Here is a 19,398-nt window from a genome sequence, read left to right as displayed (position 1 = left end):
ATAACCAATGGACACAGACACTAGGGAGGTGAGGCCGTGTGCTGGGGGATGGGGTGCCCAGGGAGAGATCAATGGGGGGAAAAGGAGACATATGTACTACTTTAAACAATAAAGAATTAAAACATTAAAAAAAAGACAATGTCTACACCCACTAAATAAAATCAAAACACCTTTCATTGGACACCTTTGGTAGTAATTTGAGTACCAACTTTTTACACTGAAAATTAACAATTAAAATGATTTGTCTTGGTTTCCCTGTACGAACTGCATTTCAGAGTAACCAAAGTCCCCTAGCTAATGAGGTAAAGTTCTTTTCAACAGAAGTATCCTAGGAAGTAAGTATGGAAGGCAGGATAGTTTGTTTTTAAATCACTATTTTGTAATCCCTAGTGAAATAGTTGATTTGGGTAATAATCACCAATAGATGACTCCATTAGATGAACAGTTGATCAGGAACTTTGCATTGGAGGGGACAATTACCTATTTAATTTTCTGATCAATCTATTTATTCCTAAAATATGGAACAATCAGACACTATGTGTCTCCTGATGTAGTACTATACACACAGCACCATAAATGAAAAAAATATTGCCAAAAGTTGAACCTGAACCTTATTAAGCTTCTTATCTTCCATTTATAGGAATTACAGGGAATAGAGGAACGAGTTAAATGACATCAAATGAAACTAATAGAGAAACCCAGAATGTAGTACATTCTATAAGACAATGACTAGTTACCTTAAGAAGTCAATAGTAATGGAAAAAGAAGGGAGACTAATTTAGAGTACAGAGACATAGGTGACACAAGCAAATGCAATGTGTGGATTTCTTTTGGATACTGATGTGAACAAACCAATTATAAACTTAATTCTTTTGGTCTTTTCGATATGCATTTATCAAATACTGGCTGAGTATTTTACTCTATGCCAGATACTGTTACAGGCCCTGATAGTGGTCAGCAGCTATCATTGGCAAGAATTACACAGGCTTGCCAACAACAGCTGCTGACCACTAGGGGGCAGCAAGAAACAAAGGAAGGCCCCAGCCTGCAGCAGGCAGCCAGAGAAGGGAGGCCCTGGCCCCAACTGGAAGAAAGGCCCTGGCTGGATACCAAAGTGAATGAAACCTATGGTCTGAAGCAAGAGTTCATTTGGTTTCCTTCAAATGAAACTTCCTATAATCCCTACTTGTTAAATCTTATACCTTCTCAAGTCACTATTTAAATGCACCTTCCTCTCTAAGAATTCTTTATTAAACCCCCACCATGTCTATAAACGATGTGTCCCTCCTCTCTGTCTTAACTCTTTGTAATTACATTACAATATTTACTGTATTCTGCTCTATATCATAGTACTTGCAAGTGTGTATTTCCCCCCTAATAATAACTAGCATTTACTGAGCAGTTCACTGTGTGCCATATACTTTAAATGCCTTCTATCATTCATTTCTCACAATCTATGAGGTATGTGTATTCTGTATACTACGAATGAGAAAACCAATCCCTAAAAATTAATTTGCTCACAGCTTTCTGAGTTCAGAATCTGGGTTTCTTCTATTTATTCAAATTTTCCAGAAATCCTCCCTTTATTCTTTCATAGTTTTCAAAGTTTTAAGCAACTTTAAATGTCTAGACAAGCTAAGATATAAGTAGTGTATACATGCCAGTGCTGATATAAGCTATAGGATTCAAACGGACAGAAGATAGAAATGATCATTTAGGGCTAGGACAGCCAGGGAGAAATCTGTGATGGAAAATAATAATCTATATCTTACCTAATAATAGGCAAACATGTAAATTGACCATACCTCCGCTACGTCCACAGACAATCACAGTGAGTATGCAAATTAACCCAACAAAGATGACATTAATTTGCATACGTACCTGGGTCCCAGGAACATCCTTGGCACCCAGGTCATTCTGAGCCAGCCATAGAAGGGGCGGGGGGGAGGCCTCCTGCCCAAGCCTAAAGCCTTGGGCCAAGCTGGCGATTGGAGGGGCAGGGGGCCCCCTGCTGAAACCTAAAGCCTGGGTGGCCTGAGCCAGTGATCGGAAGGGCAGGGTCCCCCTGCCCAAGCCTAAAACCTCGGGCTGAGCAGGTGATTGGAGGGGCAGGGGCCAAGCGGGTGATCGGAGGGGCCGGGGCCTCCTGCTCAAGCCTAAAGCCTCAAGCCAAGCTGGCAATTGGAGGGGCAGGGGCCGAGCCGGCGATTGGAGGGGTGGGGGGCGCCTGCTCAAGCCTGAAGCCTCAGGCTGAGCTGTCAATCAGAGGGGCAGGGGCCAAGCTGGCGATTGAGGGGGAGGGGGGCCCTGCCTAAGCATAAAGTCTTGGGCGGAGGCTTTAGGCTTGGGCAGGGGCCGAGCCAGTGATCAGAGGGGCAGGGACCGAGCTGGCGATCGGAGGGGCAGCGGGTGGGGGGTGGGCAGGGGCCAAGCCAGCGATCGGAGGGGCAGGGGAGTCCCCCTGCCCAAGACTATAACCTTGGCTCAAGGATTTAGGCTTGGGCAAGGGCCAAGCCTGCAATCGGAGGTAAGGGGAAAAAGTCAATGGAAACATATCCTCAGGTGAGGATAAAAAAAAAAAAAAGAAAGAAAGAAATGTCATATCTTATGAAAGACACAGCTTGAAAATGCCTAAAGAAAGTTGTCATTTTTTCATGATGAAGGGACTGGAGTCCGTGTTGATGAAAATACCTTGGTGGCTGCGGTGACTGGCAGTGGCTACAGCAGCGGGGTGATGGGGCTGACGCCTTCCCCTAATCAGCCCAGTTGCCACCCGCAAAGGGAGGCCAGACTGCGGCTTAGGCCCGGCTGCCCATTGGGAGCGGGCTTAAGCCATCAGTAAGACATCCCCTGAGGCCTCCTAGTATGTGAGAGGGGGCTGAGGGACCCCTCCCAAGTGCAAGAATTTCGTGCACTGGGCCCCTGGTATATTTATAAAAGGCTAATATGCAAAGTGTCCCCTTGGGAGTTCGACTGGGAGACCGGGAGTTTGATAGCTCCCTATGATGTGCGCTGACCAGTAGGAAGCGGCATGGAACAGAGGAAGACCCCAGCCTGCAGCAGGCAGCCAGGGAAGGGAGGCCCTGGCCAGCAGATGGAAGGAAGGCCCAAGCTGGCAGCCAGAAGGCCCCGATTGACCCTGATCACCAGCCAGGGCTAGGGACCCTACCCATGCACGAATTTTGTGTACCGGGCCTCTAGTAATAACATAAATAAAATATGGAGAAAGTTACATGCATTAGGGATGGGGGTCCTGCTTATTTCTTGATACAACTTTCCTTTTCTCTCCATCAGTTGTTCAGAGAGAGAGAGAGAGAGAGAGAGAGAGAGAGAGAGAGAGAGAGAGAGGGAGGGAGCATAGCAGCCACTGTGACTCCTAGAATCTGGTTCTTAACTATTATGCCATGTAATGTGCATTATACATAGTAGTCACTCAACAAAAATTAGCTGATTTCTTTAAAAAAGCTATTTGTTAAACTGGATCCAAACCATCTCCTCAAAAGTGCTTTTCTATTATAATGTTTAAGAGAAAACAAATATGAACCTGAAAGAGAATAAAGGATTTGTTTTTCAGAGTATTCTCATTTAAAGAAAGGCCTTAAAATTAATTTAAATATACTAATAAGAAATCTGTGAGGAAGCTGCCAACATTAGTAAATTCTGCCTTCTGTTAAATAGCTGCTGCTTATTCAGGAATCACACAGGCTTGCCAATGATAGATGCTGACTGAAAATAAATATTTGACTTTGTTGTCTTATCCTACTCCATTTATTAAACAAGTTATTTTACATAACTATTCTAGAAAGTAAAGATTCTTAAGTCACCACCAGATATACAGTATTTCTGATACACAAATGTTGAGTTAATGATAATTTGGGAGGTAGCAGGCCTTTTTTTTCTTTCTTATTTTTAAAACTTGCATGCATCTGCTCAAAATATCTTCTGCTGGTGACTGTAGAACACTTTTCACAGCAAAGCTGATGAAATAATGTCATTTTAATCCTTAGTCTCTTAGCTATGGCCTCAAATTATTAGACATGCAATTCTGAAGATTTATGGAGGATGGAGCCCAATTCTCTGGCCCCAGGCCTGAATGCTGGGATGGCAGAAACCCATACTGGAAAAATTTAGTTTTCCAAGAAGATGAAGGTGACTAATGGAGAGGTTCTTCTCAAAGCCAGCTCCCAAGAATAAGCTACTGTTTTCCCTGAAGCTAAAAATTGAATACTGGAGCTGATTATTTCTAGTATCAAATGATTACTAACAGAGATTTGAATGTCACCATTATAATAGGTAAAGGAAGACAATAAAAAACACAGACTTAATTAAAAGAAAATAAAAATTCTATATGTTGAAAGTAGAGGACAGTTTACCTAACTTAGCCTAATAATTCATGAAAAAAATCAATTGAGATCAATTTAAGTAAAATGAAAATTAATTTAAGTGGGTTTTTAGTCTACAGAGAAATAAATCAATATTTTGATCATTCTTTTTAAAAATTAAGAACAGGGTGGGGCAAGAAAGTATAAATACACAGGGGTCTCCACCCAGCTTCCCTTTTATATGACACAAAATCAAAATATTGCCCCTTTGTGTGTACAATTAAAGAGAGGTTTCTGGCTTGTGTGGACACCAAAGAAAGGGTGTCACTACTATCACTACTTGCCCCCAGTGGAGGTGCAGAAAATGTAACTAAGACCTTGTCTATATAAAAAGAAATGAACAGCCAGTTTGAAAGGGAATTGCCATGGACTAGAACAAAGAATATCCTCACATGATATTATTCTACACTGTCATTAAATTTTTTCCCAGATTTGGATCACCCTCAGTACTTATAATAGTTCCTCGCACCCTTGAGGATAAAAAACAAAAACAAAAACAAAAAAAACAACATCTGTTTGGTGCTTGGAGACAAACTTAACACATCTCTTGATACTTTAGAATTACAACAGCATAATATACAATTATCCCAAGCAAACTTACTAATTCTTTGAATGTCTGGCAGCAAGTTAAAAAGGACATGTAAGGATTTAATCCTTTTCATTGTGTAGAGGGCCTCCTGGGAAGGAACCTGAGCATTCTATATTGGTCCCTCTTACCCTTTAGGCCAAGAGAGAACCTCTTCTCACAATTCAATTGCTCACAGCTGTTGCATGAGCTCTCTGTTCATGTTGAGGTTGAAGTCTCGTGATGACTGGTGCCATGGATCTGTCTCTCACCTAGTGGGGCGAACTGAGCCCTCCCTGGAGAAGAAGCCCGGGTTCCACAAGATATGTGATCAGTGCTGGGGCCCCGCCAGCAGGAGAGGGGATCCCAAGGCAAGTGCTGGGCATGGAGGCCACGGGGGCATAGGCTACCAAGGAGACAAAACTGAACCTCATGTCACCCTGCTTGGCCCCGGAGGATGGCTGGTTAGCCAGAGACGGGTAATATTCCTCAAGGAAGGAACAACCTAAGACAGGCACAGTCGCAGAGGGGCCATCAGGAGAGAATTTGGGGATCAACAGAGGTGGGGCACAGACCCTCATCCCCCCCCCCCAAACATAGCAGGGGTGAGAACCCTATCCCCTTCTGAGGGAGGTCTCCTGCCCCCATGGCTGCTTCGTGCTTCCCATGCCAAGCTCAGATCAGGACTCAGGTGACCAACAGAGACTTGGCCGACAACAGCTGCCCTCTTACTCCAACAAGAATTGTTTGAGTTTTCTTATACCCATGGTGTGGGGAAGTGGGTTTATGATATCTAAATACAGCCTACTACCAGGAATGCTCAGGACCTACTCAAGAAGGCAAATAATCCCTTCCACTAATATTTACAGGGTAAAATAAGATTGTTGTTAGAGTAATAAATTTGACAGTAAAATAGTAGTCAAGTTTTCAGGCAAATTTAAATTGGCTAGTTGAAACAAGCGAATATTCTAGAAAAATCAATTGTACTGGACAAAAAGGTGTTCCTAAAGTGTTAACTAAAATTTTTATTGGCAGTTCATCTCATGATAAAATTGTGCACCATGTAATGAACCTAAAACAGTAATACTATAGAGCAAAAAATTAAAATGTAAAAGCCATCAAGACTACATTATAAAATTTTCAAAAGCCTTCTAACATTTAAATCAAAAAAGGAGGGTATAGTAGAAGAATATCATGTAAGGAAAAATATCCTGTAAGTAAATTACATCTAGAAAATTAATACTTTAGAAAATTAATTGTAAGGCTAAAAGCAAGACACCCATGAAAAACACACAAGGTGTCAAAACAAGCCAGAGGAAAATCATTTGAGCAAAAAATGAAATAGGATCCCAAGTCAAATTTATAGAAAATATTCCTTTATTAACTTTTGGTCCAAAATATGTTTGTATATTTTCAGAAAACAACTCCGAGACCATGTGGATTCCAGCAACAGAGAGGAATCGACAGGACTACTCCAGCCATGAAGACAGAAGAGAAGCAGTCCAGAGATGGAAGATGCTGACTTGGTCTTCCCATACTAGCAGTTAGCAGCTGTGCATCACTGCAGGTCGCCCAGGACCAAACCAGAGAGAGTCGGACCTGCATTACCACCATTTGTCCACCATCCAGAACTGTAATGTCAGTGCTGACATGTACACATAAGGAACTGTTGGACATTGTAATTGGGTCTCAAAAGAACTGTTGGCCCAGAAAGAAACTCACTACAGACTGATTCATTTCCTGTCACCATAACCATTATTGATTGTCTCATTTTCGGTTCTTATAAGTGTATTTCTAATAGCACATGATCTCACTCATCTAGGGGAAATAATGAACAACATAGACTGATGAACAAGAACAGACCCAGAAACAAGGAGGCACGGATCAGACTGTCGGGCCTCAGAGGGAGGGCAGGGAAGGTTGGGGGTAAAGGGGAGAGATCAACCAAAGGACTTGTGTGCAAGCATATGCGCCTAATCAGTGGTTGGGGACAACAGGGGGGTGGGGCATGTGTGGGGAGGGATGTGGGATGGGAATGGGGGCATGAAGACAAATATGAGATACCTTAATAAAGAAATTTAAAATAAAATAAAATAAAAATTAAGAACAGAGAACAAAACTCTAAAAAATAGTAAATTAAATAAATTATAAAATTACAGTGTCAATTTAAGTTAATAAATTTAATCTTAAAAGCAATTTAAAATACATCTTTATATTATGACCATTTCGATTGTCTGTGTGTGAGAGAAAATGCTCAGTGGAAGGTTCAGATGAATAAAAAATACAGATGTGTAGCACACACAAATATACCCAAAGGATAAAGAATTAGATATGGCTAGGCTGATCAAGTCAATATGAGAAACAAAGATGAAGATAAATTGAGAAAAAAAGAGAGACAGACAGATACAAAAAGAGCAAAGTATGTATGTACATATATACACGAAAACACAGACATAGAGGAAAAGGAGAGCTAGAAAGACAAACATTCTCATTAGTTCAACAAATATTTATTGAGGCAAAAACAGTTCCAGAGAGATGGGGAGGCAGACAGGGGAAGTTCTGTAGGTCTTTGACCTTGACCAAGTAAACTATTGTTGTGGACTCAAATTGTACAAAATTGTTTTGGGTGGCCTACTAAGTGTAAAAGCACTGTGCTAGACACTAAAGGAGACAAAAATGAGAAATAAAATAGACTTCCTACCTTCTAAGGACTTACTTAAAAGTTCAATTGGACCTATAGGTGAAATATTTGCTGGTTTCATTATTCTTTTTTAATATTTCTTTTTATTGATTTCAAAGAGGAAGGGAGAAGGAGAGAGAGAAACATCAATGATTAGAGAGAATCATTGATCGACTGCATCCTGCATGCCCCCACTGGGGGTTGAGCACTCAACCCAGGCATGTGCCCTTGACCAAAATCAAACATGGGACACTTCAGTCCATAGGCCAATGCTCTATCCACTGAGCCAAACCAGCTAGGGCTCATTATTCTTTAAAATGATGAACTTATGCCCTGGCCAGGTTGCTCAAACCAGCTAGGGCTCATTATTCTTTAAAATGATGAACTTATGCCCTGGCCAGGTTGTCTGAAAATATTAAGGTTGTGGATTAGATCCCCGGTAAGGGCACATACCAATGAATGCATAAATATGTGGAACAACAAATCTCTATCTCTCTCTCTCCTCATCCTCATCCTCCTTCCCTCTCTTCCTCTCTCTAAAAATTAATTAAAAAAAATTATGAACTCACTGGAAACTTAAAACAGACCTTTCTGCAGTAGCCAGCAGGATTTCTGCTTTAATTTTTCATTTTAGATTATAAAGGCTTTACAAAGGTATGCAGAAAAAGATAACTTTCCTTTTGCATCTTCAGAGGTCAGAAGCATAAATAACTACCAGGAGGGGAAAACTCTTTGGTATTCAAAGTCACTTGGTGGCCTGATCTTTGTTCTGGGAGAAATCAGTCTTGCTTCATTACCTGGTATCTGGGAGATATTTGAAACCATCACTCACTTTTTTCATTTTTTAAATTCAATGCTATTTTTGGTGAAATTGGGTCTTAAAATGAATAATCAAAACAAAATTATAACATCTTCCACTCCCCATTTCCCCAGAAACAAATCTAAAAAATCCACCTCATGAATCTATACTAATAAAAGCTTAGGTGGCCCTTGCACGTGATGTCGTCACAAGATGGCCACCACACGATGGCCACCACAAGATGGCCACCACCAGATGGCTGTGTGCACAGCAGAGGTGAAGACCAGTGGCCGCTTCGCACAGTGAGGCTTGGGGGTCCCGCAGCTCCGTGTGGCGTGGAGGAGGCCAGTCCCCGCGTCTCCACCACTTTCGCATGGAAGAGGCAGGTCCTGGCGGAAGAGGCGGGTCCTGGCAGGGCAGGGCAGTTGTGGGCGATTTGGACAGCAGGGAAGGCAGTTGGGGGTGATTGGGCCAGCAGGGGAGGGCATTTGTGGGCAATCGGGCTGGCAGGCACAAGTGGTTAGGGGCAATCAGGCAGGCAGGCGATTGTTTAGGAGCCAGGGGTCCTGGATTATGAGAGGGATGACTGACTGTGGGATTGGGCCTAAACTGGCAGTCAGACATCCCCCTAGGGGTCCAAGATTGGAGAGGGTGCAGGCCAGGCTGAGGGACATCCCCCTGTGCATGAATTTCATGCACCAGGCCCCTAGTAAAGAAATATATAGCTCCCATATTTAAACCTACAACTAGAGCAGTGCTGTCCATCAGAAACATAATGTCAGTCATATTTTCAAATTTCTGAGAGCTATATTTTAAAAGGTGAAATTAAAAATGTCTATAAAATCTCATCTTAATGTATAATAAATATAAAATTTATTAATATTTAATATCCATTTTAATCCTATATTTTAAAAATCAGTTACATATTTTATACTAGTAGCATATTTCAATTTGGACTAGCCACATTTCAAGTGCTCAATAACCACATATTTGCTGTATTTGAAAGCAAAGATCTGGAATGCTGTTTCTCGGTGGATTGTGTATCCTTTCCTATTGTTAGCTACACCAAAGATTCAACCTGATCAAAATCAAATCTAAAATCCAACATTTATTTTCTAAGACCCCTTAATACATAATATTGTGTTTTTACAATTTGCCTTGTGGAGTTTCCCTTTGGGGCATGAAAAACAAGTTGAGGCTCACATATGAACATAAGAAGGTATGGCTTCCTTACTAAAGTTGTTTTATCACTCCACCAGAGGTTAAGAAGGAAAATTCTAGGTGGAAAATAATGGCTATAGAAGCCAGCCCTGCTGGTGAATTCAGTAGGCTTGTCTTGATATTCTTCTTACACCCTATAATGCCCTCTGTCGGGCATTTATCATAGTAAACTTTAAGTTCTTACCCTCACCAGTTTGGCTCAGTGGATAGAGCGTCGGCCTGCGGACTGAGTGGTCCCAGATTCGATTCCGGTCAAGGGCATGTACCTTGGTTGTGGGCACATCCCCAGTAGGGGGTGTGCAAGAGGCAGCTGACTGATGTTTCTCTCTCATCGATGTTTCTGACTCTAACCCTCACCCTTCCTCTCTGTAAAAAGTTTATACAATATATTTTTAAAAAATAAGTTCTTGAGGGCTCATACTATCAATACCCATCTCTCTGTGTGCTTAAAAATAAATTAATTCAACTAAATAATTTCTCATTTGCACTAGACATATTTTAAGTGCTCTATAGCCACACATGCTAATGGTTGTGATATAGGATGACACAGATACAGTATATCTCTATCATCATAGAAATTTCTATTGGACAGCACTGAGAAATGGGCAGACATACTATTTGATTGGTTAAGTGATAGGGGGCCCCTAGAGACCACAAAACACTTTTTTTTTAAATGAACAAGTGAGAATACCAGTGGTATCAAATGACAAAGAAAGAAGCAAAAACACAAGTAGCTAACCTCCATTATGGCTTCTTTTGGGAAAATATTGGCTATATATTTCTCCCTGGTCTTCTTACCTTGATTCCCACAAATCAAAATCTCTACAAGTAAGGGGGTAAGATATGTCCCTCTTATCCTCTAGCCAAAATGTAATGAATGCTTCCCTTATTTCCCAAGATAACTTGACAATTTCAAAAGAAACTTGACTACAAAAGCTAGGGGGAAGAAATAAATAAAATATAAAAATCATGAAAAATAGTTGAGCTTATATATAATATATAATTTTCTGAACCTAAGAATCCCAGGAAAAACAGTGAAGTTCTTAAAGAAACTCCTACATTCATTTATTGAAAAAAAAAAAACTATTGGCTGAAGGGCTAGCACAAATTTGCAGACACATTAGATATATCCTCTCCTTCTCAGTCCCTTGTCTCATCCAGGAGACCTCGGAGGTACTATATTGGTTCCTGTCACACAATAATTGGTGCACCAAAATATCTTGTCCCATTCTCCATTTAAGGGCAGCGATGAAGATCACTTCATTTCTTTAAAGAAAACTTTTCCCTATTTAAAACAGTTGACAACTGAAGCCTTTCCACTTAGTTTCACATTGAGGCTTGAGAGACATACCTAATTACAGCTGATTTGTAGAAATGGTAACTCCTACCTTTAGCTCTGGTGAATTATTTAGTCCCATTGGTTCACATGTCTAATTAATAGTCAGAATTAACTAAAGAACTTTTCCAAAGTTTAGTTTCCTGATCCCCACTCCATACTTCTGAATCAAGTCTCTGGCAGTCGGGCCTTGGAATCTTTATTCTTTTTTAAAAAAAAAATCTTTATTTTTGAGAGAATACAGATGTCCCCCTTTATCCCCTCATTGACCCCCTCTAGTCAGTTCCAGCCACACCCCACCCTATAGTCTGTGTCCATAGGAAATGTATATCACACATAAGACCGTTGGTTAATCTCTTCCCATCCCCTCTCTCCCCTTCCCTCTGAGATTCATCAGTCCTCAGTCTGTTCCATGTTTCCATGCCTCTGGTTCTATTTCATCCATCAGTTTATTTTGTTAATTATATTCCTTTGTTTGTTTTGTTTTTAGATTCAATTATTGATAGATATGTACTAATTGCCATTTTATTGTTCATATTTTTTTTACTTTTCCTCCTCCTCCTACTCCTCCGCCTTCTTCTTCTTCTTCTTCTTCTTCTTCTTCTTCTTCTTCTTCTTCTTCTTCTTCTTCTTCTTCTTCTTCTTCTTCTTTCTTCCTCTTCTTAAAGAATACACTTCAATATTTCATGTAATACTAGTTTGGAGGTAATGAATTTCTTTAGCTTTTTCTTGTCTGTGAATATTTTTATCTGACCTTCAATTATAAATGATAACTTTGCTGGGTAGAATAATCTTGGGTGTAGGTCCTTGCTATTCATCATTTTGAATATTTCTTGCCACTCCCTTCTATCCTTCAAAGTTTCTGTTGAGAAATCAGCTGATAGTATTATGGGATCTCCCTTATAGATAACCAACCACTTTTCTCTTCATATTATATATATATATAAATTTCAGAGAGGAAGGGAGAGGGAGACAGAGATAAAAACAACAATGATGAGAGAGAATCATTGATCAGCAGCCTCCTGCACACCCCACAGTGAAGATTGAGCCTGCAACCCAGGTATGTGCCCCAACTGGAAATTGAACCATGACCTCCTGGTTCATAGGTCCACACTCAACCACTAAGCCATGCCTGGCAGGCCCTTGCTGCTTTTAAGATTCTCTCTTTGTCTTTAACCCTTGGCATTTTAATTATGATGTGTCTTGGTGTGGGCCTGTTTGAGTTCCTCTTTTTTGGAACTCTCTGTGCTTCCTAGACTTGTATGTCTATTTCTTCCACCAGGTAGGGGATGTTTTCTGTTATTATTTTTTCAGATAGTATTTTTTTCAATATCTTGCTCTTTCTCTTCTGCTTCTAGAACCCTCATAATGTGAATGTTTGTATGCTTGCGGTTGTCCCAGAGAATACTTTCTTCTTTTTGCTCTTCTTATTGGGTGTTTTTTGCTTCCCTATATTCCAAATCATTGATTTGATTCTTGGAATCTTCTACTCTACTGTTGAATCCCTGTAAATTATTCTTTATTTAGGTTAGTGTATTCTTAATTTCTGACTGGTCCTATTTCATGTCTTTGAAATTCTCACTAATATCTTTGAAAGTCTCACTATGTCCCTTGAAGTTCTCATTAAGATCCTTGAGTAACTTTAGACCAATTGTTTTGTACTCTGTTTCCAGTAGTTGTCTTGCTTCCATTTCATTTAGTTCTTTTTCTGGAGATTTCTTCTGTTCTTTCATTTGTGACATGCTTCTTTGTCCCCACATTTTGGCTGCTTCCCTGTGTTTGTTTCTATGTATTAGGTAGAGCTGCTATTTCTCCTGGAATTGATAGAGTGGCCTTGTGTAGTAGGTGATGTGTAGGGCCCAGTGGCTCAGCCTCTCCAGTCACCTGAGCTGTGCACTCTAGGTATGCTCCTGTGAGTGCTGTGTGCACACTCTTGATGTAGGTGAGCCTTGATTGCTGTTGGAGTCAGTGGGAAGAATTGACCTCCAGGCCAATTGGCTGTGAGGACCAGCTGCAGCTATAGTGGAACAGCTGCTGTGCAGGAGAAACCCCTATGGAGCAGGACTTGCTTGAGTGGAGCTTTGGTGCTCACTAAGTCTTCCCTTGAGTGTGTTGCTTGTAGATGTGTTGAGTTATAATCTGATATGGTCTGAAGCTGTCCACTGGGTGCACTGGCTCTGGGGCCTCCTTGGAGGTGCAAAGTTAGCCACTGCCTGAGGCCACCCAGCAGAAGCTACAGATGGATCTGCAGATGGCTGCTATTTGTATTGGGATTGGAAGTGCCAAAGCAAGGCCAAGCTGTGAAGCAAGGCAGGCTTTGCTAGTGTTGGGTCTTGGGCCTCTTATTGATAGGTATGTGGCATACTAATGTCAGCTGTTGCTTGTTTGAGAGATTTTAAATTTGAAGCCGGAGCCAGGACAGGCCATTCATATGGAAAAGCTGCTGCCAACACCTTGGGTGGGGCTACAAATTGGATGGGTTGGGTCTTAGGGAATCACCAGGATAAAGCAAACAGTGTGAGCCAAACTGATGGAAACTCAGATATGGCTGTCAGTCAGCCTTGCAATGGGGGAGATCCCAACTCAGGAACAACGAACCCTACAAGCACCCCACTCTGAGAGAAAGCCACCCCTGAGTTCCTGCTCTGATGCCAGAAAATGCAGTTCCTCCTAGTATATCCCTGGATCTTCCAATGTTGCTAAATAGCACTGGAGCCCAGAGGGAGCAGAACTGTGTAAGTTCAAAAGAAACTGGCCCTTTAAAAGAAACTTCATGGGACTCCATTAGCCTTCGTGTCACTCAGCCACAATCCCCAACTTCATAGCCTGAAGTTACGCGGACTCCTCTTCTAATCTCTGGAACCCTGGGCTGGGCATCTGCTGTGTGGCTTGGACCCCTTGCTCCTCAGGGTAGGTCTCCACAGCTGAGCTATTCCTCCCAATTAAAAAAAAAAAGTGTTGCTCATGGGTGCCGGACCAGCTCGTTCTGTGCCTCCATTCCTCCCACCAGTCTGAATGTGCTTTCTTCTTTACTTATCTAATTATAGGACTGTCATTCACCCAGATTTCAGGTGGTTCTGAATGATGGTTGCTCTGTACTTTGGTTGTAATTTTGATGTGGTTGTGGGAGGTATCAAGTACTGGCATTTGTCTGTGCCACCATCTTGGTTATCCTAGAATCTTATTTTTATTGAGCATAATAGGTGAAAATGATGCATTCCATCTCTTTTAGGGATTATTGATCAGTTTCCTCTTTACTCAGATATTCATCTCTGGATCATTCAATAAGGACTTTCCCTACCCTCACTCTGTCACTTTCCAGTTTGACAAAGAAGTGGTATCTTAAGCATAACATTCATACAAGTATATAGGGGCAGGGATAAAGGGAGTTTCATACATACAAGAGGTTTCTGGTAACCCTACTACTTTTCTAGAGAAATCAGTTTGAATCTTCTAACCAAATGGGATCAAAATGTCCCTAATAATTTCTTTGTCAGCCCAACAATAGAGAAGATTCCAGCAGGATATGTTCTGGTTGGCCAACCAGAAAGGCCAACACTGATGATGAAAACATGAATGTAACTCTGAAAGTGAGGAGCATAAATTACCAGAAATCCAAGATGTTATTGAATTTTAATGTATATCTTTGATACATATATTTTGATATTTTAATTAAAAATCACTTACCCTTGGCCAATTTTTTCAAATCTTGTGTATTTTTTCTTTGGATCACCAACACTCACAATGCTTCCTGAGTAGGGGAGGGGAGGAGAGAGAGAGAGTGAGGTTGAAACTGATTGATTTATCTTTATGTAATACTAAAAATTAATATGCCAGAGTTAATGACAAAACATTAGAACAACATTCCTGTGTGATTTCTATAATTTATATGGATAATTATACATTTTCTTAAATAAATAGTAATCTATTAATTTAAGTACTAATAACAATCTATGCTGTTTGTAATAAAAATTGTTGATGTTTGTGAAACATAAAGAAAGGACTGGTCATAACTCAACATTTAATGAAAGTACCCACAAATTATACTGTACATTAGGAGACAGATAAAAAACATCTAAGAACTTAAACACACTATTTAATAAAATCACCATCTTCTCTGAAATGAAATAAAATTGAGCACTATACTACATTCAATTATGCTGGACAAATAACTATTAAGCAATTACTATGAACTCAGTACCATGCTAGGAAAGATGTGGATGGAGATGGAAACAAAGTTTAATCATAAAGTGATGAGACTCATGCTTTAAAAAATATACACCCCTGAACCTAGGGCCCTACTAGCACTCCAAAAATCTTTAAAATATTTACTAAGGTATGATTTTCATAGCATAAACTTCACCAATTTAAAGTGTACAATTCAAGAACTTTTAGTAAATTTTTAGAGTTGTACAAATTTACTAAATGTTATAATGATCTAATATTAGAACATTTTCACCATAAAAAGAAAGAAACCTTGTACCTGTTATCAGTCACTTTTCATCCCCCCTCAGCTTTCCAAATGATTCCTAGGCAACAACTATTGAATTTTCTGTTTCTATAGATCGCTCCCAACTTTGTGGAGTAAGTTCATAAGTCACAGAAGAAAACTATTAATTTATCATGTTTGAATTTGGAAAAAATATTACTTTTATTATTTCAAAATATTCAATATACTACTCAGATGATGAATACTTTTCACCATTCAGAATAAATCCAGAGGAAGTGACAGTTGACTCTTCAATGCACTGCTCAAATAGGTGCAGAACAATTCTGGGCCATATCATTATGGGAATAAGGGTACAGCTTCTCAAGGGGATTACTTTGAAGGGAGTAATTTATATGGATATCTCTTACCCTCCCTCTTTTCTTTTTGGAAGCAAGCATATCAGTATCATTACTTTTGAGTTATATTTTACTAATATGACCGCTGTCCCAAAGAATAGTAGAGTCAGTTAGTAAAACAAGATTTATATACATGAACCAATCAGGAGAAGGTCTATAGATTCTGCATCCTCATTGTCACTCTTATTCACCTGATACTCTTCATGCCCAGGGCCACTGTCATTGTTCAGGTCCTCAACATCTCTTTACCAAAAAATCCTGTTGGTTGTTACATACCTCTAAACTCTGCCTTCCTTAATTCCTCTTCCATGATGCCTTTGACATATGGTAACTATATAATTCATAATATGAGACTGTCCTGGATAAACTGAAATGTATGGTCAACCTACCATACATTTGAACCATTATTCTTAATTCATCAAAAGTTCCTCCTCTCTACAGGATCAAGTTCAAATTTCTTAGTCTGGCATAGAAAGCTCTACCATCAAGCACCATCTAGCTCATACTTGACCAGCCTAGCCTCATATTCCTTTCTTCTCAATCCTTCCAACTTTATATCCTAGTAATACTATCATTGTCCAAGGCTTTGCAGATACTCCCCCTTTCCCTTTCCTATTTAACACATGAATTCTTATTTATCACTTAAATATAATCTCAAGTCATTATCCTTTATGAATTTTTTTCTGATCCTTCTAATAAGACTAATGTGCTTCTTCTTGAGGGAAGGAACCTTGTATTTTCATTTCTGCAACTTCAGTGTTTAAAATAGTGGCTGCTACTGAATAAATATGTGTTGTCTAAATGAATAAGAACAAAAAAATATGTGTTCAAGTACTAAATTGTGTGCTACAGACAATGCCTTATGCTCAGTTTAGACAATGATCCATTTTCTGGGCTAGTGAACAACTTAATTTAGAGCTACCTGTAAACAGTATATCTTAAAACTAATTAATTAAAAATTTCATTCATGGATTGCTCATCAGCTTTGTTGTTGCTTTTTTGTTGTTGTTTGTTTTTTGTAATAGGAGTCCATGTTTCAGTTAGGTTAAATTAAGACTTGCATAATATGTGAGTTGTATTATAATTCTTTTTTTTTAATATATTTTATTGATTTTTTACAGAGAGGAAGAGAGAGGGATAGAGAGTTAGAAACATCGATGAGAGAGAAACATCGATCAGCTGCCTCCAGCACACCCCCCACTGGGGATGTGCCCGCAACCAAGGTACATGCCCTTGACCGGAATCGAACCTGGGACCCTTGAGTCCGCAGGCCGACGCTCTATCCACTGAGCCAAACCGGTTTCGGCTGTATTATAATTCTTTTTCCCTTGTATTTTCAATCTCAGTCAATGGTGCTACCATCTATCTACTCAGTAGCCTGAATCAGAAACCTGGAAGTCTTTTTTGACTCATCCATTACCTTCACTCCCCACATGCAGTTGTCCACTGAGTCTTGGGCCTGTATCTGATTACCTCCTAGATACTATTTGAATCTGTCTCTTCCTTGCTACTACTGTTTTAGTTGGGCTATCATTATTTTTGTCTGGCCTATTTCAAATGCCTCTTCACTGGACTCCTCATTTCCAGCCTCTTCCTACTTCAGTCTAGGCTTCATACCTCTGTCAGGATGGCTCAAAGTACAAAGCTGATCATATGATTATGGTTGAAGAGTCATTGATACTTCCCCAACACCTACAGGGTAGAGCTCAAACTCCTTGGCATGAAATATAAGGTTTTTTATTATTTGGTTCTTGCTTCATTCTCCATCTTATCTGACCTCTTTCCCACCAGAACCTTTAATTTGACCATAACAAATTAATTGTAGCTCATGATCAGCTCCTGCTTAACCTTTTAGCTTCCTCTCCTAAAACTCTAGTACCACAATCCCCCGCCAATTTTATATTCAAGTAATATTGAATAAGGTAAAATTATCAGCTATATGCCTTCATGCTTTCTTTATATGCTATTCGCAGACTGCAATGTCCTTATTAAGTTTTCTTCCTGGCAAGTTCATATTCATGCTTCAACTCAGCTTCAGTGTTGGCAGTTCTAGAAAGCCTCCCCTGATTCTTTTGAATAATGTAATAATTTCCCCTCTCTGGACTACTACTGTTCTCTCTCTCTCTCTCTCTCTCTCTCTCTCTGTACTTAATATGCTATATATATCTATATTTATTTGACATTCCCTTATAGACTGTGCCTTAAAAGGACAGAAGCCATGTCTTATTCACCTCTGTATCTTCAGTGCCTCCTCACACAGTGCGTGTATGGAATATGTTGGGAATTCAATAAATGTCTGCTGAATTAGACTCAAATAAAAGTATGCATTTCCTTTTGTATTGCATTATATATATATATATATATATATATATATATATATATATATATATATATCTTCTGTAAATGCCCCATATTTTAAGACAGGGATTGAAGAATGTATTTTACTTGCGTTATATCTATAGGATGCCACCAAATTAACATTTTTTTTGCTACAACCCTTTATTTAATTTTTAAACATCATTGCTAATAGCAAAAATATAAAGACAAAACCAGCTCAACTTTTTTCATTTTATCAAAATGGGTCTGAGGATCTATGACTTATGCTTTCTTTACACTCAGGAAAACACAGTAAAGTAAAACACAGATCAAACCTTCATGCACTTGAACCACCATATGCTCTTGTGCTTTTTGTAGCCTATCTGGCATACATTTCCAGAGTTCACTTTACTCCATATTAACCACACACACAAAAAGGAAATAAAATGATAACAATGCAGAAAGAACTCACATTGAACACTAAAATGGATTTCAAGATGAGTGCATGTACACAAACAGATACATACAAAAATTTGCCTGGATACATTGAGATGCCTCAAGTTCTTATTTTAGAAGTAAACTAGGTGGACAGTTCAAAAGCCAGAGTCACTTGGGATGTTAAAATCGTGTAGAATGTTCCTTTAAGGCAGCCATAGAATCAAGGGACCAATTATTATTGTTCATTCTAGTTACAAAATGACTCATATCCCATTTGGGTAAATCTCTGAATGCATTTGTTATAGTTTCAGACAAAAGTTTCATCACAATTATGAATGTTTATGAAGTAGTTAGTAATACTTTATGAGTTGAGTGATACTTTTAAAACTGAATCATGTACAGAACATTCATTGAATTTGACCTTCTAGAGAGATGATTCCATGTTGCTAAATACAGGATACAACCAGCCACTTCACAAAACTCAGACTATTGTTCAATCAATAGTGTGTCCCCATCACATAGTTGGCAGTTTTTGTACTGTTTCTTTCATGCAAAAATGTTTTAAGACTCCCAAAATAAATGCACATAAAAAGCGATCATATTTTTAAAGATATTCACAAAATAATGCTATCTAGGTATCAAAATTGAATTGCATTTGATTTGAATCTATAGTTACTATAATATCTACCCATTTATTTCTGATCTTTTCAATACTTGGAGCAGTGCAAGTCAGTTGACAATGAAGTTCATATTTATAAAATATAAAGAGCTTTTTTTAACTCCAAGATATTGGCAAACTCATAGAGCATACCAAAA

General features: G+C 39.3%; 1 protein-coding gene across 1 annotated transcript in view; it reads right to left on the bottom strand.

Annotated features, from left to right (window-relative positions):
* Nucleotides 1–19,398, bottom strand: part of PAK3 (p21 (RAC1) activated kinase 3) — a 184,090-nt gene that overhangs the window by 70,088 nt on the left and 94,604 nt on the right. Inside the window, exon 14 of the mRNA XM_054723775.1 lies at nucleotides 14,671–14,734. Coding sequence (XP_054579750.1) covers nucleotides 14,671–14,734 — 64 coding nt within the window. The remainder of the gene's footprint in view (nucleotides 1–14,670; nucleotides 14,735–19,398) is intronic.

Source organism: Eptesicus fuscus, chromosome 1 (genome assembly GCF_027574615.1).
Source record: "Eptesicus fuscus isolate TK198812 chromosome 1, DD_ASM_mEF_20220401, whole genome shotgun sequence".
In the NCBI taxonomy this organism is placed as follows: domain Eukaryota; kingdom Metazoa; phylum Chordata; class Mammalia; order Chiroptera; family Vespertilionidae; genus Eptesicus; species Eptesicus fuscus.
This window is presented reverse-complemented; position numbering and strand designations above follow the sequence as displayed.